The following is a 27309-nucleotide window of genomic DNA, read 5'->3' as shown; positions in this document are numbered from 1 at the left end:
AATTTACTGAAAGACTCTCCTATGGGACCCTGTGGGTGTGCGGTCACTGAGTCGTGTCTGACTCTTTGTGACCCTTTAGACTCTAGCCTGCCAGGCTCCTTTGTCCATGGGAGTCTCCAGACAAGAATCCTGGATTGGGTTGCCATGCCCTTCTCCAGGGGATCTTCCCAACCTGGGAATCAAACTTGCATCTCCTGCATTGTGGGCGGATTCTTTACCCACTGAGCCATCAGGGAAGCCCTGTGGGATCCTAGGGACGTCATTTAGCCTCTCTGGACCTCACTTTCCTAACCTACGAAGAGAGAGAGAGAAGCAGCATCCTGGGTCAGGATGAGGTGGACCGTGACAACACATGCAGAAGAGCCAACACTGCTAAATGCACAGGACCCTACTCTCACTCAGGGAAAGGGAGTCTTGGTGAGGTAAGGCCTGAGTTGCCCCTGTATTTCCTTTGCCCATGCGTTAAATCTGAGAACTTAATTCACAAAGGCCAAAGGAAGAACAAAAGCCCTAAAACGAGGGACTAACCTTACTGTAAACTGGATACATAGCTCATTAACCTGAAAGAGGACAGCTGCCATATTGTGCTACCGTAATATGGGGATAGAAAAAAAAATGCTTTTAAGGGATGAATTTATGAAATGTTTGGACTCATAAACGTTTTGTTTAAAAATCAATAATATAGTGGCTAAGGCTCCGTGCTCCCAATGCAGGGGCTGGGATTCGATCCCTCGTCAGGAACTAGATCCCACATGCTGCAAGAGTTTGTATGACGCAATGAAAGATCCTGTATGCCGCAACTAAGACCCAGTGCAGCCAAATATTTTTTTAAAAATAATATAAAAAACCATACTCACAGCCAATAGCCAGGTAACGGAAAAAGAGCCACCCACTGATCAGTGGTTCCTTTGGGTTCCGGGGTGGTTTGTTCATAATGTCCAGATCAGGAGGGTTGAATCCCAGGGCAGTGGCAGGCAGGCCATCTGTCACCAGATTGACCCAGAGCAGCTGGACAGGAATTAAAGCCTCAGGAAATCCAAGGGCTGCTGTTAGGAAAATACTGTGTCCACCCAAGGAAAGAAGAGAAAGACCCAAATTATTTTTGCCCACTATTTAACATCAACATCCCCTCCTCTCCCATAAAAACTGGTGGACAGCAACGATTACTTGAAATAACTTTTCCCCTGAGTAATCATAAAACGTTTATTATACCAAAATTCCAAATTAACTTAACTTTTAGAAGGCCAAGAATTTGATGTTGTATTATACAGTTAATTTAAACCCCTTTCTCTGTTCAAGTGTGTCCTCTGCACACTGCGGCAGTTGCAGGCAGCCCTCCTGGGGGCCAGAGGAGCACCTTTACCTCCACTAGGGCCTCACCCTCCACCTGCCGCCCACCCCTCCCACCGCACGGAGAGTGAAGCTGCTGCCACATGAACCACCAGCTGAGGGGGAGACACAGTCTGCCACGGAGACTCACCAGACAACCTCCCCGACATTAGATGAAATGAGGTAGCGGATGAACTGCTTCATGTTGTTGTATATGGCCCGTCCTTCCTCCACGGCAGCCACAATGGTGGAGAAGTTGTCATCAGCCAGGACCATCTCAGAGGCTGTTTTAGCTACCGCGGTGCCAGAGCCCATAGCAATGCCGATCTCAGATTTCTTCAGAGCAGGAGCATCATTTACACCGTCTCCAGTCTGAAAGGCCAAGAAACCCACCACTGATTTGCACACCTGTTACCTAATACACACATTGCCAACAATCACTTGGCCATCCCGAAGCCAGGGAATGAATGGAACTGTTGGGCCTCTGGGCAACTAAGTTTTCTGGGAGAGTTTTCGTTTTTGTAAGCTGGTGTCACAGAACACATTTTAACCTGGGAAATGTGAAACTGCCAAACGAACTTACAGGTGACACTTCAGAGGAAGTAGAACAAAGGGGACTTCAAACAATCTGTTATTACTTATTTTACCAAACAAAACAACCTACATGGCAGTCAAGACAAAATACGTGTATCCATATGGATAAATCTCAAATAGAGCAAATGCAGACAAATACATAAACTATAATATGCCATTTACATGGCAAAAATATGCCATTTTCGGCCAAAAATACTATTGTCTACAGATAAAAAACTATCATTCCCATGTATGTTTTCTATACTTTTACTGAACACCCAGTACTGAATCCAGAATGGTGCTTTCCTTGGAGAAAGGGAGGGGAGGAAAGAGGAAGACAACTAGAACAGCTGGTTTTTAGCAACAAAATTGTTTTAAAAACTGAAAAGTTTCATAGACAAGCAGCAAAAGCAAGCATGACACAATATTAACATCTTGGTGAAAAATCAGATGCAAGGAAGACTATGGGAGATGCTTCATCAACAAGCTGTTCTCAGAGAACACATCACCAGAACCATCTCACTTCAGGCGAGGTTTTCCAAGTGTGTGATAGAGTACGGCATAGTTACGTCCTAAATCAGCTTTTAGAAACGTGAGATAAAACACATACATTTTAACCATGGCAAATACGTCCCCTGTGACTGACGCAGGCTTCTAGGTCTTAAACTTCCCCAGAATCTTGCATGCCAATAGAATCCTTGAGAAACAGCCCAGATCATGACAAAAAAAGAATTTCCAAATATGGGCCCTATTACTAAAAATTTAATGATCAGAGTTAGAATCTGCTGTGTTCGTGCAGTTTGTTACCTGTACATGTCTACAGACACTCACCATAGCTGTAATCTCATCAAACGACTGAAGAAATTCTACAATTTTAGACTTGTGGGAAGGTTCAACTCGAGCAAAACAGCGAGCATTCAAGCAGGCTTCTCTCTGGGCTGAAGGACTGAGCTCATCAAACTCGCGACCTGTGAAGGCCTTGGCTGTCACGTCCTCGTCCTGCTTGAAGATGCCAATGCGTCGGCAGATGGCCACAGCAGTGCCCTTGTTGTCACCCGTGATCATGATGACTCTGATGCCTGCCTGCCGGCACAGCTTCACCGAGGAGGCCACTTCAATTCTCGGAGGGTCCAGCATGCCCACACAGCCAACGAAAGTCAGATTGGTCTATGGTGAAAGAATCACCTTATGTCAAAACAGGAAATTCTGTTTTTTTCCCCCCTAGTGCAGAGAGCAAAGGTTTCTGCATTTTCTTATGGCAAAATTCACACCACTGATGTTAATGTAAATCCAATGAAGAACAGTATTAACTCTAATAAATCAGAAGCAAAAATATCACTACATTCTTGTCACCAAATAATTCTTGAGCTTTCATTAATAATATTTTTAAATAAAGAAAAAATGTACTGAGGAATAGGAACATATTGACAGCAGCCCATCAGTGACCCATAGTAATCAAATTTGAACTTGAAACTTCCTTGTTCAAGACTTCAGGAAGCCACATACCCGATAGGAAAGAATTTCAAGAGCAGAAGTAGACAGGATCTTTCCACTTGAACAATCTGAGTCACTAATTAATGAATATTTTGAAAATGTCCCCAATTTTTAAATTATCTTAATGTACATGAGAGCAGCAAAAGAGGTTTTTAGCCTTGACTGTACTTTGAAAGTCACAGGCCTGTATTAAACTGTTAACTGTGTGTGTCTGAAGCAGCAACTTAAAATTATAAAGATGATACATTCGGCCTGCAGGAAAACAAATAACCACACCCCTTTCTCAGCAAAATCGAGACTCATCTGACCTTTTACTGAAGGAGTGCTACCTAAACACAATGAATGTGCTGGGTGCAGGTGAAGCTTTTCATGAGCGAACCTCGTATTTGATGAAGTTGGCCGAGTCCTCGAGGTTCATCTCTTCTCTCCTCAGCGGGCTGTCGTGAGTGGCCAAGGCCAGGCACCGCAGTGTGTCACTGCCACTGCCCCATTCCCGAATAACAGACATGATCTTCTGCTTGACTCCAGGAGTCATGGGCAGTTTAGTACTTCCGACTCGAATGTGGGTACACCTGTCAATGACACCTTCAGGAGCACCCTGGAAATGTTAGAACAACAATTTTACTTACTGGCTCACTCGGGATTCTAATCCTGGTAAGAACGTTTAATTGCAATCTGCTGTACTTGCCTTCACAAACATTTTGCTCATTGATGTCCGACTTGGTTTGTTTGGTGTACAATAAACTGACATTGATTTTCTATCGCGTGAAAACTCTAGAGTAAATTCCTTTTTCATCAACTGTTTAATGACCTATAAAGAGAACATATATGGAATATTATTGGATAGCAATTTCTATAAACTTTTGACTTTTAACAGTTAAACATTCACTAAAAACTTACTATGTGACAGGCAATGGAGATGTAGCAATAGACAATAAACAGACAAGTTCCCACCCTCATAAAACTTACCCTCTAGTCTGGGAAAGACATACCAGAATGTGAAAGTAGATTATAAGTGCCATGGAGAAAACATTTTAAAATAAGGAAGAGAAAATTATGTATGTCTAGGTTACAATTTTACATACAGTACTGAGAAGGCAATATTTGAGTAAAAACATGAACGATGTGTGAGTGTGAGCAGAGAGAACATTATGCAGACTGACGTGACCGAGCAGTTCAAGGAGCCTCCAGGGCAACATGGGTAGAAGCGAGTTTGCAAGAAAGGTTCGGGATTAATGGCAGGGGTTGCAGAAGCAGGTTGTAGCATCCTGAAAGTCACTGTAAGGCATCTGGCTTTTTTAACAAGTAAAACGGGAAGACAAAGGAGAGTTTCATGCTCTGGTAGTTATGTTAAGAATTAACTGAAGGAAGGGCAAGGAACACCACACCACTTCAGTATTTTAACTACTTTACAGACAGCTAGTGGCTACAGTAGATGTCAGCACAGCGACAGTATCTAAAGTCATAAGAAGAGAAGAGTTCAAGGGAGTAACTGCAGACAGAAAAGCCAAGGCCTGGGCCCTGGAGCCTCTTGGAAGATACAGCCAAGGAGATGGGGTTGGGGGGAGAACAAGTAAAGGACTCTCTTAGGGAGGGAGAGACTGAGAGGATAAACTGACAGCTCAGGTAAAACAAAAACTGAGAATTAACCTTTAGATTCAGATTCCATTGGTTTATCTCTATATATAGCCATATTACCATAAAATCAACATACTTTATTTATCCTTTCCAATTTTTTGTTGGCTTTCTTTTTCTTACCTTATTACATGAACTAGGGCTGCCAGGACTACACTGAATAGAAATGTTGCGAGTAAATTCTCTTGCCCGTTAGGAATGTTAACTTTGTGTAATTACACCATCAGCCAGAAGATGCTTGCTTAGTTTTTATCATAAACTGAGATTAAATTTTATCAGATGCCTTTTCTGAATTAAATGATCTTATGATATTCTGCCTTTATTCAATTATGTGGTGAATTACATGGATTTTCCCCTCATTCAGACAAACATTTAATAATAACTGTAAAAATCCCCAAGAACCTCAGCATCCAACAGAGGCAATTATGAGTAGAATGAAGCCATCCTCTCAGCCAGAGCAATAAAAGGACAATCACTAAATTCGACATTATCTGACTGATATATTATGTATCTATATGTTTATTATTTTTTTCAGGGTGGGGCTGGCTGGTGGCACACACCACACGGCCGTCTTACAGGGATCAAGCCAGTGCTCCCTGCAGAGGCAGCGCAGAGTCTTAACCACTGGGCCACCAGGGAATTCCCATGTATTTAGTTTCCATTAAGCATTTGTACCAATGGCTCTGGGAAGACTGCAAGAATGTGCAGTGACTCTGAGTGGGGTGTGACCCTGGCACCAGATACATCCTGCATGCTAAATCACTTCAGTCTGTCTGACTCTTTGTGACCCTATGTATTGTCTGTGCATGGGATTCTCCAGGCAGGAACACTGGAGTGGGTTGCCATGCCCTCCTCCAGGGGGTCTTCCCAACCCTTGGATGGAACCTGCATCTTTTACGTCTCCTGCACTGGCAGGTGGGTTCTTTACAACTAGTGCCACCTAGATACATCCTGGGTGGAGAGAACAAAGCCACTGCTTCCAGGACCAGGGCTGTGAAATCCAACAGTCCTATCCAAAGGGGCCACTCAGCCTTAAAAAGCTGGTCCTGCTCTATTGCTGCTAGTTGTTTCCCTTCATTGAGTAGTTACAGGTAATCAATTCCAAACTTCAGTCTCTGTGAAGCTGAAATCTTCAGGTTGCCTCTGAAGGGTTTAGTCAAACACCAACTAATAATAGAGCTATCAGACAATGTGGCTTTGCTTACTGACAAGTGGGGTGAATTCCCTAAAATAGAAACAAAGGACCCGGACTTGTTTCATGGAAACCGTGAGTCTGGGCAGGATGCCACAGGAGAGGCCCGAGACCCTTGTGGCTGCGAGACTGTTGGTTGTGAAGCAGGAATCGAGTCACTGTGAAAGATTCTATACTTCAGCTGAGGCACCCTCCGTTCTGGCAGAGTTTTGATTTCCCTGGAGAGTATCAAAGAGGCAAACCAACGTAAAGGGAACAGAGTGCTGCAGTCTCATTCTGCCTCACACTGTGAGATGGTATGCAAGTCACTGAGGGCCTGTTTCCCTGCCTGCAAGTGTGAGACTGGACTGGATGGCCCTAAAGTCCTTTTTACAACCTGAGATTTGGCGTGGGACTAAATGCTTAAATAGCCGATGTCTCTGACAGGCGCACTGCTGCCCACCTTAGGCTACCTGTGCCGTGAGGTGCCACACTACTCCCCCAAAACACTGCCTCCTCATCTGCCCTCGATACCCAGGGAAGGATGAAAGAAGGTCACCATATATATAACTAGGAAGGCTGTATTTATAACCTCCTGTTTCTTTCTTCTACCAGAAAACCCTGACTGAAGAAAGAGTTGCACTAAAGTGCTACGACGAGGAGCCTCAAGCACTGACTGGCTGCCCCTTGGAGATGACAGGTATATAGGTCTGACACTAAGAGCTTGTGTGTAGCAGAGCCCAACTCTGAAGAAACCTAAACTCCAAGGCTGGGAGGCAGTGGGTCTTGGGAACAGGTCTGGAGGACCCACTGCAGACCACACTGACACCACCCCGCATGCACTGCAGGGAGACGGCGTCCACCCTGCTGCAGAGCGGCTCTGTGCTTCCAGGTCTGCAAGGGCAGGACCAGACGGAGACTTCAGGGCCTGACTTGTTTCCTCCTGGGTCTCTTCTGCCCCTGCTTGTCCTCATAGTCTCTTCAACCCCTATTCTCTGGCTTCTGCAGCTTCCATTTCTGAGCTTCCTTTGGTTGCTTCTGGGCGTCTAGGCTTCTTCTCTTCCTCTTATTCTAATTTTACCTGCCGCTGCCTGTCACCCTGACCTTCGTGTATGGTAACATCTTGTTCGCATGTTGCTTACTCTGCTTCTCAGCTCAGCAACCACTCACCACTCTGGCTAGAACAGAGGTTATTGCTTAGGTCCATTCAGTGGGCATCACCATGACCATAAGCAACAAGTGGGTCAGCAAACACTAGGCCTGAGCCTCAGCAACCTGAACAAGGTCCATGTCACGGAGCTGCCAGCTCTTTCTGGGGCCACATGCTGGATCTGTCCTGCAATGAACTGTCACTGGGTTCTGTGACCTCACACACTTGGTGTAGCTAAACCTGAGTAAAACCATCTGCAACAGCTGCTGGCAGACACTGATCATCTGGTCGGCCTCCAGCACCTGGGTCTCCTCAACAGGCCAGTCCACCCTGCCTGCCACTTTGCTCAGCCTAAGAAAACCTGGCTCTGGGGCTCCGACAGGCAAGGGAGAATAGCTGAGGGACCACACATTTGTCTAGTGTTCGCACACCTAACAAGACACACCTGCACCCCCAGTATTGCTACTCCACCCACCACAGCTGCAGTAATTCTGCTCAAATAAATACAGCATGTCAAAGTTTTAATTACTACTAGATTTAATTTGCTGACATTATGCTGAGAATCTCTACTTCTGTATTATGAAAGTTACATCAATGTCAGGTTTTGCTATCAGGGTTATGCTGGTGATAAAGGTTTCGTTCTCTGCCATCTTTGGTGTGGCCACACTGTACAGCTTGAGGGCAAGTGTCAAGTCCTAACCACTGGACAGCCAGGAAACTTGTATTTCCTGAAAACTTGTATTTCTTCAGTGTTGGCACAACTGGGCCTGAGTAATTTGAGGGGAAGTGTAGATTTTGAATTATAGATCCAGTTAATTTAACAGGCATAGGATTATTCCATTTTTCTTAAGAAAAATGTCAGCTTAGAAAGCTGTGCTACTGAGAGGATCTGTTGATTTCTTCTATGCTGTCAAATTTACTGATACAAAAAATTTTCAGAACAGCTTTTTGATCTTGTCTTTATTATTTCCTACTTCCTTCTACTTGTATTTGTTTTTCCATTTTCTTCAGATGGAAACTTATGTATCTTTTTAATTGATTTCTAGTTTAATTCTATAGTGGTCAACAACAGTCTGTACAATCCTTTGTAATTTGTTGAGTCTTGCTTCATGGACCAGCAATATCGTGTATTCTGGTAAATTGTTCCTTAAAGTGCTGCTCCATATCCTGATTTTTTTTCATCTGCTTGTTCTATCAATTTTTGAGATAGGTGTGTTAAAATCTCCAACTCTAATTGTAAATTTGTCTAGTTTACCTTTTATTTCTGTCAACTTTTGCTCTGTGAACTTTTAGTACTACATTTGCATAAACAATCAGACCATTTAACACAAGGTCATGGGCAACTTTGATAAGAAGTTTCGATAGACTGGAAGAAGGCAAAAGCGTGACTGGAGTGGACTCAAGAAAATGGGAAAAGTGAAATAATACATAAAAACGGTTCTTTGAGACATTTTACCATGAAGGAAAAGAAGCAGGGTGCTTAAGTGAAGAAGTTTTAAGATAAAAAACAACTATTATTTCTCTACTGAAGATCCAGTAGAGACAGGAGACTGATAATGCAGGAGAGATGCTGGGGCTTATTGGACAAGGAGCAGCCGGGTTTTACTGGGAGCAGAAAGAGTACATGTCACAGCACAGGTGGCTGCATATGGAAACTGTCCATTGACAACTTTTATTTTCTTGGTCAAATGGCCAGATCAATTTATCTTATAGCGAAGAGGGAGAAGGAGACACTGAGAGAGAGTTTGAGGAAATAAAGTATAGAGTAAGTTGTCTAATAAGAGAGTGAGTGGGTGGACTGAGGACATATGGTAGGAGCAATGGGCAGCATGAACAACACCAAGCTCAAATACTGACCGAGTTGCAGGCATTTGCTCGTTCTATTTTAGAAAGACCCTTCAATTCGGTATCAAATACATTCATCTTCTCTACAAGGCAGGTGAGAGCAGTCTCTGTAGCTTCTCCAACTTTTTCATACACACCCTTTGCCTGTAATAGTTGAAAGCATACAAATTACAAAAAGGGAAAAGTAGTAAAAACAAGGAAATTTTCTTTAATAAAGACTTTTTTCCAGAGAAGGACACTCTGTCCTCCATTACATCATTGTTCTCTGGGTCATTTTTATCCTATCCTGGAGCACATGATCCAAATAATTACAAATGAACTCAAAGGACAGCTGTGCGTTTGCTCTTCTTCTAATAATTAGGTCTTTCATTCCCCAGAACTAGAAGCAAATAATCACAGTATTAACTGAAACATGAGAGCCTGCAAATAGTATTTGTAATTCCATGTCACTATTTATCATTCTATAGAATTTATATTCTATTTCTGTTGGGGACTGGCTTGTCTTTAGAAACCAAAAACTGCATCTCACTGTTTATAATTTAAAAAGGAAGGAAAGAAGGTTTTCTGTTGGTTAAATTTTATATAACATCATCAAAACAACCTTCTAAGCCTCAACCTGTCCTCAAGGATGCAATGATACCCATCTTAAAAAGCCAAGATCAACACCCTATACTTTCAGGAAAAAGTATCCTGGGTTTTACTCATTTATAGTAACTAAGCTACACACAGAAGAGAACATCATGTATGCCACAGCTCCTAATTGAGTAACTGCAATGCTCAACCACAGAGAATATTATGAAGGGCTCCCAGCTTTCTTTGGGTAGATCATGCTGGCTCTGATAAGAGACAAGCTCTTAATGGAAAGGGCAAATAAAATCAGGAACTCGTACTTTCAAAAAGGGAGGAAGGAAGGCTAGATTTTCATCCCACCCACCGCACCCTTGAACTAGAAACAGCCAGGTCTAGTTTCTCATTTATGAGGAGGCTCACCTCATTGTAATCCAAAGCAGAGTCATTACAGAGAGCACAAATTGTCGCCAGTTCCACAAGACCATCATACTGATGACATTTCACTGGTTTATCATCTTTATGTCTGTCCGAAGAAAAAAAAATAAAGCGGTCAACTGTGGTCATTTTAATTTATTTTTTTTTACTAATAAATAGAATTTTGTGTACTCTAGATTGGCAAACATTCAAAAGAATTCAAGTGATGGCTCCTAGAAATCCGATGCTGGAGACAGTAACAGAATGTGTCTCTGATATCAGTAGTCAATCAGTAAAGACCAGAAATTCTTAGTTACTGAAATTCCTCCACCACTGGTATCCATCCATAAAGAAAAATCAGGAATTCCCTGGTGGTCCAGTGCTTAGGACTTGGTGCTCTCACTGCCGGGGCCTGGGGTCTGATTCTTGGTTGGGGAACTAAGATACCATAAACTGTGTGGCATGGCAAACAAACAAAAATAAAAAACCACCCCCCAAAACTCCACCTAAACAGAAACCCCACTTGAAAATTTAGGCTTCAAAAGATGAAAAAGGTTCACTGGCTTAAACAATCGATTTCAACTGTATATCAATTTTCAGGTATGTGTTACCAATTTTATTTTTTAAAAAGTATGCCATTTTGATAACCCACATGAGCTACATCAGGAAAATTATCTGAACATTTCAGAGACACTACAAGTCTGTACAGTCACCAAACTACCAAAGTGGAGCCTTTAAAAGACAAGGAAAGTTTACTCACACTTCTCCAATAGGTGCATATGTTGATCCAGTTATGGTAAACTCATTAAGGGAACAGGTATCACCTTCAACTTTGTCCAGAATGAACATCTACAGAAAAAAAAGCCTAAGTGTTTAAAAGATATTAAAAAAAATATGCTAGAAGCATATAACCTTTGCTAAGACAAAAGGCCCTTCTGACTTAAGTGTCGAAGCTCAGCATGAGAAGTATTGTTCCTTATTCTAACTAGACACTATTAAGACTGCCTCCCCATTCATCTAACAGTCTGAAAAACAGCATCACTGAGGTGCTAAATAAATAAGCAGCAATGGCACCAGGCAGAGGAGAAAGAGAACCTACATGAAAACCAAGTTATGAGGACTCTGGGCCAGTCAGTTCCAAAGACTCAGTAGTACTTTTTAGAATACTCAGAATTCCAAATGGCAGGCTGAGAAAGTGACCTAGGTATCCCTGCTTTAGAGCTAAGAGTAAAAGCCTAGGAAGAATAAACTCACATATCAGAGTTGCATAAACATTCCCCAAGTAAAATAAGACAAATTGCTTCTCTACTCCTTTCCACTTACTTTTTATTGTGGCAATAGCTCATTTTCTATGCAGCTGCACAACCACATGGATACAGTAATGAGCCCGCAGAGCTGAATGAACTGATGTTACCAAGACGATAACACATGGAAGCGTGCTTTAGGAAGGAATTCTTAAGTTTACAGAATAATAAAGTGACATGAGCCAGTTTTTTAAGGTGAGGGTATTTTTCCCCCCCTCTTGGTTTGCTTTCCAATTGTAATTCAGAAGTCCAGTTTGGAATGATCAAACCATTCTACAATAAAGAATTTTTAACATGTTAAACTCAAGTAAAAAAAGAGCCATGTAATGCTTTAAAAAATCTTTTCAGAGCATTCCGACTCATACTCAGTAAGAAAATCTGATTTTGTTTTAAAATAACTTCCTTTGCCTCATAAGATTTGTTTATTATATAGCATATACTTTTAAATTCCAGAAGCTTCATTTCAAAAGTATACTCAGAACTAAATCAACCTGGGAACTGAACTAAAGCTGTGAGACAAAAGGATTAAAAAAAAATTATATACAATGGGATTTAAAACTGTGATGACTCCTGGTAAAAGGCTCTAGTTCAAACACATATAATTGGTGTGTCAAATGAGGAAAAGATTCATGTCCAAGGTCACATGCAGCAAGATCACCAATTCCTACAGTTTTTTTTTCCTAACAGATACAACATCTAAAAAAGGAATTTTGGCAGAAAGCTCTTTCCAAAAATGTCTGACATTTACAGAAGAGGAAAAAAAGGAATAGGTTAAAGGACGTGCTCAAGGTTACACAATTATTAGGTGGGAGAGAGAAACAGATTTTACCGATCTCTCCTATCAGAAAACTGAACTTTACCTTACTATTAAAAGTTGTGGGACCCTCAGCCATGGCACAATTTCTCAGAGCCTAGGTTTTCTAACCTCTTGAGCAGTATACCACACAATTCAGACAAAGTCACACGTAAAAAATTAACTGCACTAAGACTTATCAAAGCAAGTTGGCATCATTATGACTACACCATGTCACTTCTTTAATGACGCTGTTTATAAAAGTGAAGCTCTTTGGGTCTATACCACAGTACAAAATATTCTAAGACATTCAGAATTCTAACCCACACAAACTAAATCTGAATGCACACAGGCATTTTTAGACTGCAAGCCAGTAAACCATTTAGAAACTGCATGATGAGAGCACCCCTAAGTCAAGGGCAGTTATGCAACCCACTGCAAGAAACCTCCTGTGGAATACTGATTAGCATCCGCTTTCTGTCCCCAAAAGGTAGAACAGAACAAAGAGGCAAGCTGTTTCTTTAACAGTACATTTGAATTCAGATTATTTAAGAGAAAATATAAGAAAAAAATCCAACATTTTTGGGGACCAAGGAAAGAAAATTTAGGTAGCTCAGTTACAATCTGCATCTACTTAAGACAAGTTAGAAACTTGCCACCTGAACACCTGTCCATTATTTCTTTACCAACTGGGCTATCAGGATCTGGCTTTTGGACAACACAAAGAATTGAGGGTACATATAGCAAAAAAATTACCACAAATTTAAATTCGGTAAGTAAAGAGTCTGAGGGTTCAATGTATTAAACCAAGAACAATTTCTAATGCTAAAAAAATCCATTATCTAAAACCCAGAGGGCCAAGGGGATGCTGGCATGTCCTTCGATGTCATTCAGAAGCATTACTTAATAGGCATTTATTTAAAGATTTAGTGTGCTGGAAAATTTTAACATTCTTTCACTGTGCTATTATAAAGGGCTCATGTTTTATGAAGTTGTGGCTTGTTGTCCTCTATAAAAGATAAACTTAGTTTTATTTCCCTGTGTGATATTAACCAGTTTTTATAATCTAACACACACTAAGTCCTATTCTAATACTGAGCACTTCCTCACATGTTCCTGTAACCAGTTTTACCATCTTACTGATTTTCCCTCATTGAACTAATGACCCAAACAGAATCTTTGACATGAATCTCATTCAACATTTATGAGTTGTGTCTCTTTTGAAAAATTACTTTGACTTGTACAAATGATTTGACTTACAATCATCATGAAATGATTATCAGTTAGTGAATATACATCTTCTAATATAGATACAAAATAAGAAAAAATTGTTTCCCTGCGATGAGAATTCTGAAGTTACTCTCTTAACAACTTGCACACATGAGCTACAGCAGTGCCGACTACACTTAACGTTGCGCATGGCGCCCTGATATTCAACTGCAAGTCTGTACCTCCTGTTCACCTTCATCTGATTTCTCACCCTCCAGACTAATAACCACAAATCTGCTCTTTTTCTATGTTTGTTGTTGAAGTATAATTGACCTACACTATGTTATTACTTGCTGGTGCATGGGATAATGATATGATATTCCTATCCATTTCAAAATGATCGTTAAGTCTAGTTATCACCTGCCACCATACATAGATACTACATTATTACTGACTGTCCCACGCTGTACATGTCATATCCATGACACATTTATTTTGTAACTGGAAGTTTATACTGTTTTTCTCATCCTTCTACCTCAAAGTTGTTTGAATAAAACTTATGGAAATCGAATTACATGAAAGAACTTCATTTAGCTCTATCTTTACATTATTTCCTTATTCTGCTTAGGGCAGGTTTAAACAGTTTATTTTATCCTAAAGTGATAGTCAAAACAACATAAGAAAATGAAGGATGAACACAAAATGAAGCAAGTTAAACACAATTATTTACTTTTCAAGATGAAAAACATGTTTCATTCAATGTGTTAAGGAAATACCAATTAGAATTTTATGTAGGCAGATAACTAGCTGGTTTTAGACAATTCTTACTTTGAAGCTTGTGTTAACATACATACACTTAGAAGAACAGGGAAATACAGGAAGCATAGTCACCTAACACATTGACAGACTGCTTATAGTTATAGTTACTTCCCCAATACAAGTATATCACTCAGTAGATAACCTCCATCAGATACAATTCAATTTGCTTAAAGCACATAAAAGGTATCAAATTATAAATCAAAAGTTTTATGATCCAGCAATCCCACTTCTGGGCACATACCCAGAAATGATGAAAACTAATTTGAAAAGATACACGCACCCCAATGTTCACAGCAGCACTATTTACATCAGTCAAGACATGAAACCAAGTAATTGTCTATTGATACATGACTGGATAAAGAAGATGATTAGGGTTGACATATACACACCATTATATAGAAAACAGATCAATACTCTTGTAATGCCCTATATGGGAAAAGAATCTTTTAAAGAGTGAGCATATGTTATGTATATGTATAACCGATTCATTTTGCTGTACACCTGAAACTAGCAACACTATAAATCAACTATACTATAATAATTGCTTTAAAAAAAGAAAAAAATGCCACTTGCAGCAACATGGATAGACCTAGAGATCATACTAAGTAAACTAAGTAAGACAAAAACAAATATGATACCACTTGTATGTGGAACCAAAAAAAAAAAAAAAGATACAAATTAACTCATTTAAAAAATAAAAATAGACCCACTGACTAGAAAAGAAACTTACGGTTACCAAAGGGGAAAGGGAAGGGTTAAAATTAGGAGTTTGAGATTAACATATATACACTATTGCATACCAACAAGGACCTACTATATAGCACAGGGGAACTATACTCAATATTTTTTAATAAGCTACAATGGAAAGGAATCTAAAAAGAATATACATATATATCTCTGAATCACTATGCTGTACACCTGAAACCAACAAATCATTGTTAACTACATTAAAAATAAAATTTAACAAAACAATAAAGCTCTTAATGATATGAGGGCATATTCTTATGATGAATCAACAACCATAACTCAGAAAAGATTTTTAAACTACTTCCACTTACCCTGCAGACTGACATCTGGTTCGTTGTCAGTGTGCCCGTCTTGTCTGAGCAGATAACAGAAGTACAACCAAGGGTTTCCACGGAAGGGAGACTTCGAACAATGGCATTTTTCTTTGCCATTCTGCGAGTTCCAAGCGCCAGGCAAGTGGTGATGACAGCAGGCAGACCTTCAGGAATGGCTGCTACAGCCAGGGCTACTGCAATCTTAAAGTAGTATATAGCACCTCTGATCCAGGAGCCCCCATGAACTGGGTCATTGAAGTGCCCAATGTTTATGATCCAGACCGCAATGCATATAAGGGAGATGACTTTGGACAGCTGTTCCCCAAACTCATCTAGTTTCTGCTGGAGGGGTGTTCTCTCCTGTTCCGTTGCTACCATCTCATCTCGGATCTTGCCAATTTCAGTGTTAACTCCAGTTGCCACCACCACTCCCATGGCTTTGCCAGCAGCAATGTTTGTACCCTAGGACAGAAGGAGAGAACTGGTTAAGAGATTAACCCTATATCCTACTTAAATCCTGACTAGTAAACTCAGACTTGTGTGGATTTTGATGAGGGCACCCAGACTCTCTACTGGGCCTCTCTACGCACCACATTCTACTGGGCCTTCGAGTGGCTACTACTCAGGTAACCAGCCTTCACATTTTGATGATGAGCAATACCTCAAGGCAGGTGGTATAGTATGTCTCTCTGTGATTCTCCGTAAATGAAAATGATACCCACTTGCCCCAGAGTCCTTTACACTGGCCCACCTGAAATCTCTACTCACTGAGTCTGGCTTGCAGAGAGCTCTGGACTGGAGCAGAGCTTAACTCCTCTGTGTTCCTGACTTTTCAAACATTATACGGCTCTCAACCCTAAGCATTCTCTACCTCTGGCTCCAACAACCCCACCTCTCCTTTCATCCCTGTAATAAGAAGGACGACCAGGACCAGGAGCTGCCCTCGAGGACCTCCACTCAAGCACCGGTATTCAAAGTGCAAGGTTTCCCTCCCCACTCTATTGTAATTCCTAGTTCATTATTTTCACTGTAGCTCTGCAGTACTTTTTAAAAATTTACTATGGGTGGTTAGATTCCCATGTTAACACACAAAAGCCTACTACTTGAAATACCACTTTAAATTCTAAACAAAAACTATAAATTTCCCAACTTTATATTTCAAAAAAATTTTAACAGAAAAATTGGAACAGTGCAATAAACATCTATTTTACTTTTCACCCAGACTCACCAATTATTAATGGTTTGCCACATTTGCTTTCTTTCTAAACACACACCTTTTAATTGTGAGCTATACACAGTTATCATCCACGTCATTTTAAAGGAAACACCCCTTTAAAGGTTAAATCTTATCCAAAGTACTTACAGAAAAGAGCATGTTCTTCTTATCTTGATTGACAGCCCGTGGGTCAGGGACAGGGTCAGTGTGCTTGATGACAGAGACAGATTCACCTAAGCAGGTGGCAATACAGGAGGTTTGTTTAGATCTACGCAGTTCACACTTAGAACCCTCGTACCCTCATTCACTCATGCCAATACCACTCTCAGGAAAAGGGAAAAAAGCCCCAATTCATTCAAAACGGTATAAACTAGTAAAATTCAGTAAGAGAAACTAATACAATATTGTAAAGTAATCAGCCTCCAATTAAAATAAATAAATTAAAGAAAAAAAGAAACTAATTTCCAAGAAAAAAAAATCAAAATAAAGGAATTTAATTTTGAAGTAAAATTCGAGTCAATTACCTTTATTTTCTTAACTATTCAAATTTAGTTCATTTTCAAGTATTTTATACTCTAATATAGCAGATGTAGATTTATTGTATACTTATATATACACACATATTGTGTGTATATAATAGTTAAAAAGCTGAAAGTGTATTTACTTTTAACAAAATGAATAAACTGTAGATACAGATATGAATACTGAGGCTCATCCACTGTAAAGCCTGTTTTTGTTCAATAATGCCAAAGATGAGAAATGAAAACACTGTTCTAGATAACATTTGCATGCACTTATCAACCATTCTACTTCAATAAACCAAAATGAAAAACAGCCATCAGCAGCACTAAAAAAGACCACATGAAGTAAGAGACCACTTCTTAGAACTTTCACAGTGTCTTGTTGAACCTGGTTCCAACCTAACAATCACCTATGAAATGCAGCTGACCCTTGAACAGTGCAGCAGCAGTTGGGGGGCCAACCCCTCTGCATTCATAAATCTGCACAGAACTTAGGCCTGGCCCTCTGTATACATATGATTCCTCAGGATGTGCAGTTCTGCATCTGAGGATTCAACCAACTGGTTTATTAATGAAAAAAATCTGCAGATAAGTGAACACATGCAGTTCAAACACACACTGTTCAAGGGTTAATGGTATATAAAGAGGGTGAAACATGGCCCTAGCTGTTAACTCAAATTTCAGGAAGCAAATTTCACTCTCAGTATTTAACAGAAGACTCTGGTTCTTCAATCTAGCCTAAAACTAGAGTATGATTTTTATTTAAAATGGAAATTATTTTTGTACACACAATATGAGAATTTTATATACAATCTGATCAATTCCCTACCATTTTATGGCTTAATCAGCTTCCAGGTTGTTGCTGATAACAGCAGTTTTAGTAGATAAGCTATTCATAAAGAAACAATAAAAAATACAGAGTCCAGGTTACTCATGTCCTACTTTGAAGACATTTAGTGGCTTTTCAAAACTAATCATCAGATAAATCTTTGAATTTTATATTTACTCACTATTTAATTCAGGTTAGCATTGTGTTTAAGTTAATCTTCTGACCACCTTACTTCCAGTTAATATGAAACCTCCACCCTAGACTGTGCCTTTATCAAACAAAAACGGGAAAATGTTCCAAACAATCCCAAATCTAATTAGTGTTCAAATTTTAGGCAGTAGACGTTCACCATTTTGGAGGGTGCTGACTTTTGTTAATTGTACATTTTACTATTGCAAAGTATGTCAGGTGTGAGATTAGTATTCCTGGAGTCTATTTTTCCTGCCTGGAAAAAAAACACTATGTAATTAATTCACTTTCCACAAAACAGAGAGACAACAACACTGCTTCAACTTTATCTCAGGCTACTGAAGGAATTTTCAACCTTTAAAAAAACTTTTAAAATCAAAACTAATTTTTAATAAAATTTAAATATAAGAAGGCCTTATGAGATGAAAGCCAACTGTTTTAAAATCATAGCTTGGCATCTATTGGCAAAAAGACTGATGAAGCTTTACAAAACAAACATCTTGGAAAGATGACGGTGGGACGCCATCAATGGACAGTGGGCAAGAGTCAGTTCAGTCATGAGCATGGACTCTGAGGGCCTCAGGAACCAAGCAGCCTGCCAATACATGATATTTACCTGTGAGAATTGACTGGTCAACTCTTAGAGTAGTAGATTTGATGGAAGTTAATCTTATATCAGCAGGAACTTTGTCACCAACTAATTGGGGAGAAAAAAAGCAGCTTAAATAAGGAACTTTTGAAATCATGTTACATAAAGAAGCTGTCTCCAAATCAAACACACAAATAGTCTGTATACAGCACAAATTTAATGTGCTACAGGGACTGCCTTGGTGGTTCAGTGGTTCGGACTCTGTGCTTCCAGTGCAGGCGGCATGGGTTCAATCCTGGGGAACTAGGATCCCACAGGCTGCATGGGACTCACCCCCCACCCTCAAATCTGCTACAATAAGCAATATAAGCAACTTGTCCTCAGGGTCATAAAAACTCTTCCTGGATAAATACCAGATATGAAGTACACAAGCAAGAGAATAATGATGCTTGGGCAAACAGCTCTAAGTACACATTATTTAGTCACACTCACACACACACACGGCATGGCGAGGGGGACCGAATTGTAAACTGATTTTTTCCACGGGGAAAGCTAAATTATCATAAACAGGAAACAAATACCTCTATAAAAAGATGCTCAATAAATCTCACTCATAAGAAAAAGGCAAGATAAAACACAGAGAGACCACTTTTTAAACTATCAAATTGATAAAGGAGTTGAGGAAAAAATGCACTAAGTTTGAAAGAATGTACAGAAACAGGGCTTCTTTATACAGTGACTATAAGATGTGGAAAATTTAGTTTTAATAAGAAAAAAAAAAAAAAAAATCCAAAACCCCTAAAACAAACCAAAGCTACAAATCACTTAGAGTCAACTGCATGAAAAGTCAAAGCCAAAGTCACTCAGTTGTGTCCAACTCTTTGCGACCCCATGAACTAAACAGTCCATGGAATTCTCCACGCCAGAATACTGGAGTGGGTAGGCATTCCCTTCTCCAGGGGATCTTCCCAACCCAGGTCTCCTGCACTGCAGACAGATCCTTTACCAGTTGAGCCACCAGGGAAACCCAACATCCTTTTTCCAGAGGATCTTCCCGACTCAGGAATTGAACCGGGGCCTCCTGCATTACAGGCAGATTCTTTACTAGCTGAGCAAGTGCATGAGCAGGTATTAATGAAAATTCGGTGCTTAGTGCACTGCTAATAAGGACAAACTGAACGTCAATAAACATACCATATAATATTAGTATTCGTTTAATATTTTTAACTCAACTAGGCATCCAGACTTAGTGACGATCCTACATACACCGCTGAGTACAAAGAAAAAAACTTACAAAATCTCTGGAGGGCAAACTGGTAATACATATCAAAAGTGCAAAGCACAGGGGTTCCCTGGTGGTCCAGTGGATAGGACTCTGAGCTCTGCTTTTGCTTTCACAGCCAAGCGCACAGGTTCAATTCCTGGTTGGGGACCTGCGATCCCTGTAAGCCGCACGGGACGACAAAAAACCAAACAAAAATGGCCAAACACAGTCTTTTTACCCCATAAATTCCACTATAAAGAATTTATTCTACAGATATGCTTGTAGTACAAAGTTTTTTTTTTTTTTTTTTAATCAGCAATAGAAAGAAGAGACAAGTCTATTCATATTGCACATTAAGTGGAGAAAACACAAGTGTGCAGCACTGTGCACATGGAGCTCCGCATGAGAAAATGCCTCTGGCAGGGATGACAGACTTACACCACCAGACAGCAGGGCATGAGTGGAAGGAGACTTCTCACCTTATATGTATGTACCCTTTGGTACGTTCCGAAATCTGCATTATCAGATAAATGAAAAACCTCTTGTGTAACCTCTGGGAGATCTTTAATTCAAGTGAGTCTTCTTTTCTGGGCCAGAGCTCCTTTAATAGCTCTTAAATGGACCATGTCTTAGCCCCTTTCCTTGACAGTATTTGAAATAAATGCCACAACACAGACCGAGGAACAGGTAAAGCCTGTATTTCACCTGCACCCTGAGAACAATGCCCAGAATACTGTAGGCGTTCAAATATTGTTAGATGAGCATGTTTTAGTATCAAAGCAACTGAACAGTAAACATAAGTACAAAACAGCTTTCCCTGACTCTCTGAAAGGTACTAAGGTGTTTTTAGGAGTCTTATGCAAGGACAGCTAACAGAACAAATAAGCACCATTTCCCCTACAAATGCATGTATTAAGTTAAATCTTAATTTTCCAGACTTACGCTACCATACAGAACTGTTAACTCTGTCACTGGTTATACATAAACTGTCTTAAGAGGTAGATTCAATCGATTCAGTCTACTTCTTAGACAGAATCCACTTCTAAGTAGTAGATTGATTTCATTTGTTAAACCTTCTATTTAGTTCTAATATTTCTGTAACTCACAGCGTTTAAACTCAGGCAGAGTATAGTTCATGACACAAACCCTATAACCTATGTAAGAAACGCGGTCACAAGGCAGCACAGAGCAAGACTGCCAAGATCTACTCCCAGGAGGCAAAGATCATCCTTGCACTCGACTGCAAGGACACACAAAGTTAAGGGGAAATTTCTGCTGGAAATGCTTATGCAACAACTGCAATATTCAGATGGAAGACACTAGAAACTTTCATTTTATTAATAATACAATTCTGCTCATACAACAATAGTAAGTAACTGTATCTTAAAATTTAGTGGCCTTCACAACCTAAAATACCCCATCAAGAAAAAACTTTAAAATAGCTTAGGGAATTATCTGGTGGTCCAGTGCTTAGGACTGTGCATTTTCACTGCCGAGGGCATTCGATCCCTGGTGATGGAACTAAGATTCTTGCAAGCTGCTAGTGCAGCAAAAAATAAACGTATAAAAACCTCAAACAACCTAAAAAACTTTTACTGTCTTAGTTCTGGCTGTCATAATTTGACCCTACATAACATTGAACATGAAAAGGATCCAAGTTCAATGTTGAGTGCGTGACCCTAAATGGAAAAATTACCTGACAATGTTCCTTTAACGTCTGAAGCAATTTATGCCATGATCCTACAGGAGCAGAAAACTTCTAACATGGCATAGCAGTCACCACAGTCTATAGGCCCATCTGTACTGTAACAACTGAATGGAAACCACCAATCTAAAAGCAGAATGCCAGGAATTCTCTGTGGTCCAGGGGTGAGGACTCCGTGCTTCCACTGCAAGGGGCATGGGTTCAAAGTCTGGGAAACTAAGATCCCGCAAGCCACATGGTGCAGCCATAAAGGAAAAAAAATAAAATAGCACAAGGTGTCATTTTATACTGGAGCTGAATCTCTTTTAAACAACTTAATATATTAGCTCTAGCCTGTACTCTCATATACCTGGCCACAATTTAATTAAGGTCAGCAAATCTAATATTCGAACTGAGGACCCAGAAGTTGTATCTTGCCGTTTATTTTGCTGTGTTTCAGTGGCAGCTCCGAGGATTAAAAATGAATGAAAAATGTGTTTTTGAGGCAAGAAATACCAAGATTAATTTTTTTCCTCAGTAACATGTAAGTTACTAGTTTAAGGTGGGATTGATACTATACATGCAGCATTTAAAATTATGTTAATGTTCACACTTGCATTACAAAGAAACCAGCTTATTTTTACTCCTGCTGCTGCTACTGCTGCCGTCACTTCAGTCGTGTCCGACTCTGTGTGACCCCATAGACGGCAGCCCACCAGGCTCCCCCGTCCCTGGGATTCTCCTGAAAGTCTGTTTTAAATATATGAAGGCTATCTCTGTTGTACAGAAATTATACTGATATACATTTAATTATTGGTTAAATATTCAAGAACGAGTCAGATGTAAAATGCTAGTGGAACAAGTGACTGGGAAGTCCTTAAACACTGACGTCATGCTTTTCTAAACTTTTGTTCCCTCTTGTAACAACCATTCTAACTGGCAGGCAACTACATATGTAGGAACTCAAAGATGACCTGGGGATCTAATTCCCTGACCAGGGATCGAACCTGGGTCCCCTGTGTTGGTAGCATAGCGTCTTAGCCACTGGACCACACAGGAAGTTGTTTAAAAATTGATCTTATGCTCTTATTAACTTTTCTTCCATCCTGTAACAGCCATTCTAACTGGGAGGCAATTATGTATTTAGGAACTAAAAGATGACCTGGGGACCTTTTATAAACTACAGAACCTTGGGGCCTGCTCTTTAAGAGCCTGGTTCAATGCATTTGGGATCCAGGAATCCATTATTTTAAAGAAATTCTCCAAGCACACTAAAAAATTAATACAAGGGGGGAAAAGGCTTAGTAACTGGTGTCCCAGATCCTGTGAGGAGCCTGTTTAGAACAGTCTTTCCTGTGTGCTGTTTCTCATGTGCCATGTATGCGAAGCTCTAGGCCAAGAAGACCCTAAGTCCCTAACACTTGGGAAATGTACTACCTTAAAAGTTTCACGTTTATTTCCATTACAAAATGATCTCTCTATGGAAAAGGTGCGCATGTGCTTAGTCGCTCAGTCGTGTCTGACTCCTTGTGACCCCATGGACTGCAGCCCGCCAGACTCCCCTGTCCACAGGGATTCTCCAGGCAAGAACACTGGGGTGGGCTGCCATGCTCTTCTCCTGTGTGGAAAAGGTACTAAGAGCATAAATCCAAACTGGCCTTAAAAACCTGCCAAGTTCTAGTATTCTCTTAGCGAGAAAGACACTCCCTTGCATCATCTTGACCAGACCAACTCGTCCTCATTCTAGACAGGAAACTAAAGTTAGCAATAGGAGTCTTGCCTAAAGAACTTCAATTAATGAAAGACTTCCTTTAGTTTACTGTGTGACTCTGCTTTTTGTTTGGAGGAGTCAATTCAGGATTAAATCTACGAGGAAGCTGGTTGTCTAAAGAAGTAAAAGATCCATGAAAACAAAGATTCAATGACTACTTTTCAACTAAGACATAATTTTCTTTTGTCTGCAGGCTTCTGTGAATTCCAGACAGAGAGTTTTGTGCAAGAGGAGTAGGCAGCCTGTTCCGATGATCACATCCAGTGATATTTCCCTGATGGGGCATGTCAGTGCCCTCAGGGCAAGTGGTAGTGGAAAATTCTTACTCTTGCCAACGGGATGCTCTGCAATTTTTTCCTCTGAAAATTTTGTCTCTAGAGTTCAGGCAGTGTAATAGAAGAGTAAACTCTGTTATAAACTACTTTCTGTTTAACATCTGACACTTAAAATTCAGCTCTTGGCTCCTTAAGTCTGTGGCTTTAAAACCTGCTATCACAACACAGATTTCCACTCTGAACAAATTCTTCAATGCACACTTTATGACGAGTTACCAAGAACGCAAGTAAAAGCCATTTAAAGGAAAATACTACTTGGCCACATTTTAGAACCGAATGAACACAAGCTTTCTTAATCTTAAAATCTGGGAAAGACTATTTATAAGGCCAGGATGATTTAACATTGGTTATATTATTATGTCAAAAACACTGACAGTTAAAATCAGCACAACTCAGAAAAAGCCGTTTTTGAATTGATTATACGTAAGGAAAAAAATCTAACTTATTGTGGCAAATTCTACCAGTTTATTCAAATCTTTTTTTTTTTTTTTTTAGTTCTACCAGTTTATTGCTACCAACCCATCACCCTCCACCCTCATGCACACATGCTCAGTCATGTAACCCTATGGACTGCAGCCTGCTGGGCTCCTCTGTCCATAGACTTTTCCAGGCAAGAATACTGGAGCAAATCTTTTTTTTTTTATTTTTTAAAGAAAACTATATATAAGATCAGAAAATTACCTCTTAAATACCACTATTGTTTCTGAGTTTAAATGGCTCTGAGGAGAAGCCAGCCATAATAGAATTAACCTAAATTAGTTAAACATTTAACTGTGACTCAAACATTTTCACTCCTAATTTGAGTCATAAATTTTGTAGTTAGAAAAAAAATGAATGAAATTCTTCACTTGAGAAGCTCTACCTGCCTACTTAACACTATTTCCAGGCCTCAGGGTGAGCATGGAAGAACATTACAAACTGCCATAGCTTATACTATATTTGTTCCCAGTCCAATTTGTTGGATATATTATCTATGAAACACATCTTTTAAAAATGCAGACATATCATTCTCTTTAAAACCTTTCAACAGCTTCTTCCTACTAGACTTGCTTCAAACACAATGCTCTTCAGTTTCTCAAAAGTTCCGAGTCTTCACAAACAGCCAGGCTTTCCTCGAACCTTCAAGATCAGGTTGGTATCCATCACAATGTGCCCACAGAATGTGCCCATTTCCTGATACTCATCACATTACATGTCTGATGTGTCCTCCCCACTGGACCCACTAGCTCCAAAAGGCAGTCACTTAGTCATCACTGATTTGCCAGGCCTGGTATTGTGCTGGAACATAGTGCACACTAAATAAAATATCTGCTATGGACTGAAGTACCTGTACACACATCATTTTCTTAAAAAAAAAAGGGGGGGGGGGACCAGAAACTTATAATTATGTAGTTGAAGACTGTCACAAAGTTAGAAACAATGAAAAGACAGGATCAAAGAGATCTTAGCCCTGGTTGAGCTGAATGAAGTTTAACAGTGATTACTGTTTAAGATACAGACTGAAAACAAGACATGTACGCTAGCAGAGGACTAGAGATATAGTAGGGAAAGAGAAACATGAAAAAGACGCATGGGCACCAAAGAAAGCCATCAAGATGGTAAAACAGGCCATCACAGGATGAGGAATCAGACTTCTACGTGCCTCCACAGAGAAAAACTAATGTACAGAACAGACAAGTGTGTTTTAGCTCCTTATAAGGGACTGCTGCTAAGTCGCTTCAGTCATGTCCGACTCCTAGCGACCCCATGGACTGCAGCCCACCGGGCTCCTCCACCCATGGGATTTTCCAGGCAAGAGTACTGGAGTGGGTTGCCATTGCCTTCTCCCCCTTATAAGGAACATTTTATAATAAAACTGGCATAATACATAATTGCCAATGAAAAAGTAGCACAGCTGTTCCTAGGCAGGGAAGTTTTTAGCTGCTAGAGGTGGAAGCTAACTGGTTCCTTAGATGCTGTGGAGGCAGCCCACAGCAAGGTTACTCAAGGTTAGAGTACACAGGATCTGGGATACCAACATGCATTTCTCTTTATTACAACAGTAAAGCATGCTCTTTACAAGATGAAAACCCATCCCTCACTTCCCTTGTCCAAACATCTATTTATCTGTTAACTCTATTTACCAAACACCTTTCTCTATAGATAACTTACTAAAATTTCATTAAAATAAAAATTACAAACCTTTAACATTGGTATGTACTTACCTGTTTCATTCTTTTTTAATGGCTACATAGTAATACCTACAGCAATCATCTCTAAAGTGCAACTTTGGAGAATGCTTATTCTATACTAAGCACTGCTATAAGAGTTTTATGAATTCTATGATTATCTTCATTCCCTGTTTACAGATAAGGAAAATGAGGCATGTAACTTGCTTAACATCACAGGTATTTCACAGCCATCCTGTGATTAGTCAGTCACTATTTTCACAGCCATCTACATGTTTCTAATTTTCCTTTTGTACACTTCAATTACTTCTGGAGAAAAGATTCACAGAAAACAGAGTTTTCCTACAAATGTATACTTCCACCAAATTAATTTTCTTGCCATTTCCCCATACTCTCAATCTTGTATTCTGACTACTGCTAACACCAAGCAGGAGAAGGAAATGGCAACCCACTCCAGTATTCTTGCCTAGAGAATCTTGTGGACAGAGGAGCCTGGTGGGCTGCTGTCCATAGGGTCACACAGAGTCAGACACGACTGAAGTGACTTAGCAGCAGCAGCTAACACGAAACACTTTATCTCTTAAAATGATTTTATCATCTTCAAAATAAGTTATTTTATATTTTTATACAGTCAAATTTAGTGATGTTGGTAGTTTTGTGTCACACTTAGGAAATGTGTTCCCTACACTATGTGGTTTCTTCTAATTTTCCCCAAATCTTAATCACAATAATAAGGGTTGGAAAGACTGGCACTTACTGTACTGTAACTACCACTGAGTCACAGGGAGAGGGGAGGAGGTGATTACAGGAAATGAGGAAATGCCAGCCCTGTGAAATTCAGGTCAGGCTTCAAGACCAACTGGTCCTTCATGATCTGATGACTGGGAATACCTTTCTGAGTTCCTCAGAACTCATGGTTCTTAGTGTCTTAGCTGTTCTCACAGCGATGAATAAATTATTGCTCTAGGTCTCAAAACCCTCTGCTTCTAAGAGCATCCACACTGATTTCTGTTTTAGACTGTTGTTCTGCTTATATGCAAGTTAAGATTAAGAACTTATAGCTCTATAAAACAGAGATATTCCTTACAGGAAAAACTAAAATAATGATTTCTACTGTTTTTTGGTTACAGATGACTCAGATCTGCATCTCTAACTAGTTCTGTTCTCTCATCCTTCTCACTGTGAAACAACTCCGTATGGGGAAAAGACAAAAGACAACAATCCTTATTTGGTCACGTAGTTTTGCTTCTACATCTCTGAGCGATGTTTATCATTTTAGGAACAGGTGAAAACTGTTTAACAATATTCCAACAACACCATGCAGACTGCTTAAGCAGACAATATTTTACAATTTAACTGTAATGACTTTTCCCATT

At 39.9% G+C, this 27309-nt stretch overlaps 1 protein-coding gene across 2 annotated transcripts in view; it reads right to left on the bottom strand.

Moving 5' to 3' along the window:
• ATP2A2 (ATPase sarcoplasmic/endoplasmic reticulum Ca2+ transporting 2) overlaps nucleotides 1-27309 on the bottom strand; it is a 57943-nt gene that overhangs the window by 6819 nt on the left and 23815 nt on the right. For both annotated transcript variants that reach the window (XM_055550867.1, XM_055550868.1), the window contains exons 6-16: nucleotides 18739-18819; nucleotides 16731-16816; nucleotides 15365-15829; nucleotides 10942-11030; nucleotides 10188-10290; nucleotides 9210-9341; nucleotides 4085-4207; nucleotides 3776-3994; nucleotides 2734-3069; nucleotides 1481-1701; nucleotides 858-1060 (exon numbers count right to left, since the gene is read on the bottom strand). In XM_055550867.1, the coding sequence (XP_055406842.1) occupies nucleotides 858-1060; nucleotides 1481-1701; nucleotides 2734-3069; nucleotides 3776-3994; nucleotides 4085-4207; nucleotides 9210-9341; nucleotides 10188-10290; nucleotides 10942-11030; nucleotides 15365-15829; nucleotides 16731-16816; nucleotides 18739-18819 (2058 nt within the window). The remainder of the gene's footprint in view (nucleotides 1-857; nucleotides 1061-1480; nucleotides 1702-2733; nucleotides 3070-3775; nucleotides 3995-4084; nucleotides 4208-9209; nucleotides 9342-10187; nucleotides 10291-10941; nucleotides 11031-15364; nucleotides 15830-16730; nucleotides 16817-18738; nucleotides 18820-27309) is intronic.

The sequence above is a fragment of the Bubalus kerabau genome, chromosome 16, assembly GCF_029407905.1.
Source record: "Bubalus kerabau isolate K-KA32 ecotype Philippines breed swamp buffalo chromosome 16, PCC_UOA_SB_1v2, whole genome shotgun sequence".
Taxonomy (NCBI): domain Eukaryota; kingdom Metazoa; phylum Chordata; class Mammalia; order Artiodactyla; family Bovidae; genus Bubalus; species Bubalus kerabau.
Note: the sequence above shows the minus strand (reverse complement) of the source record. Positions and strands in the feature narration are given on the sequence as shown.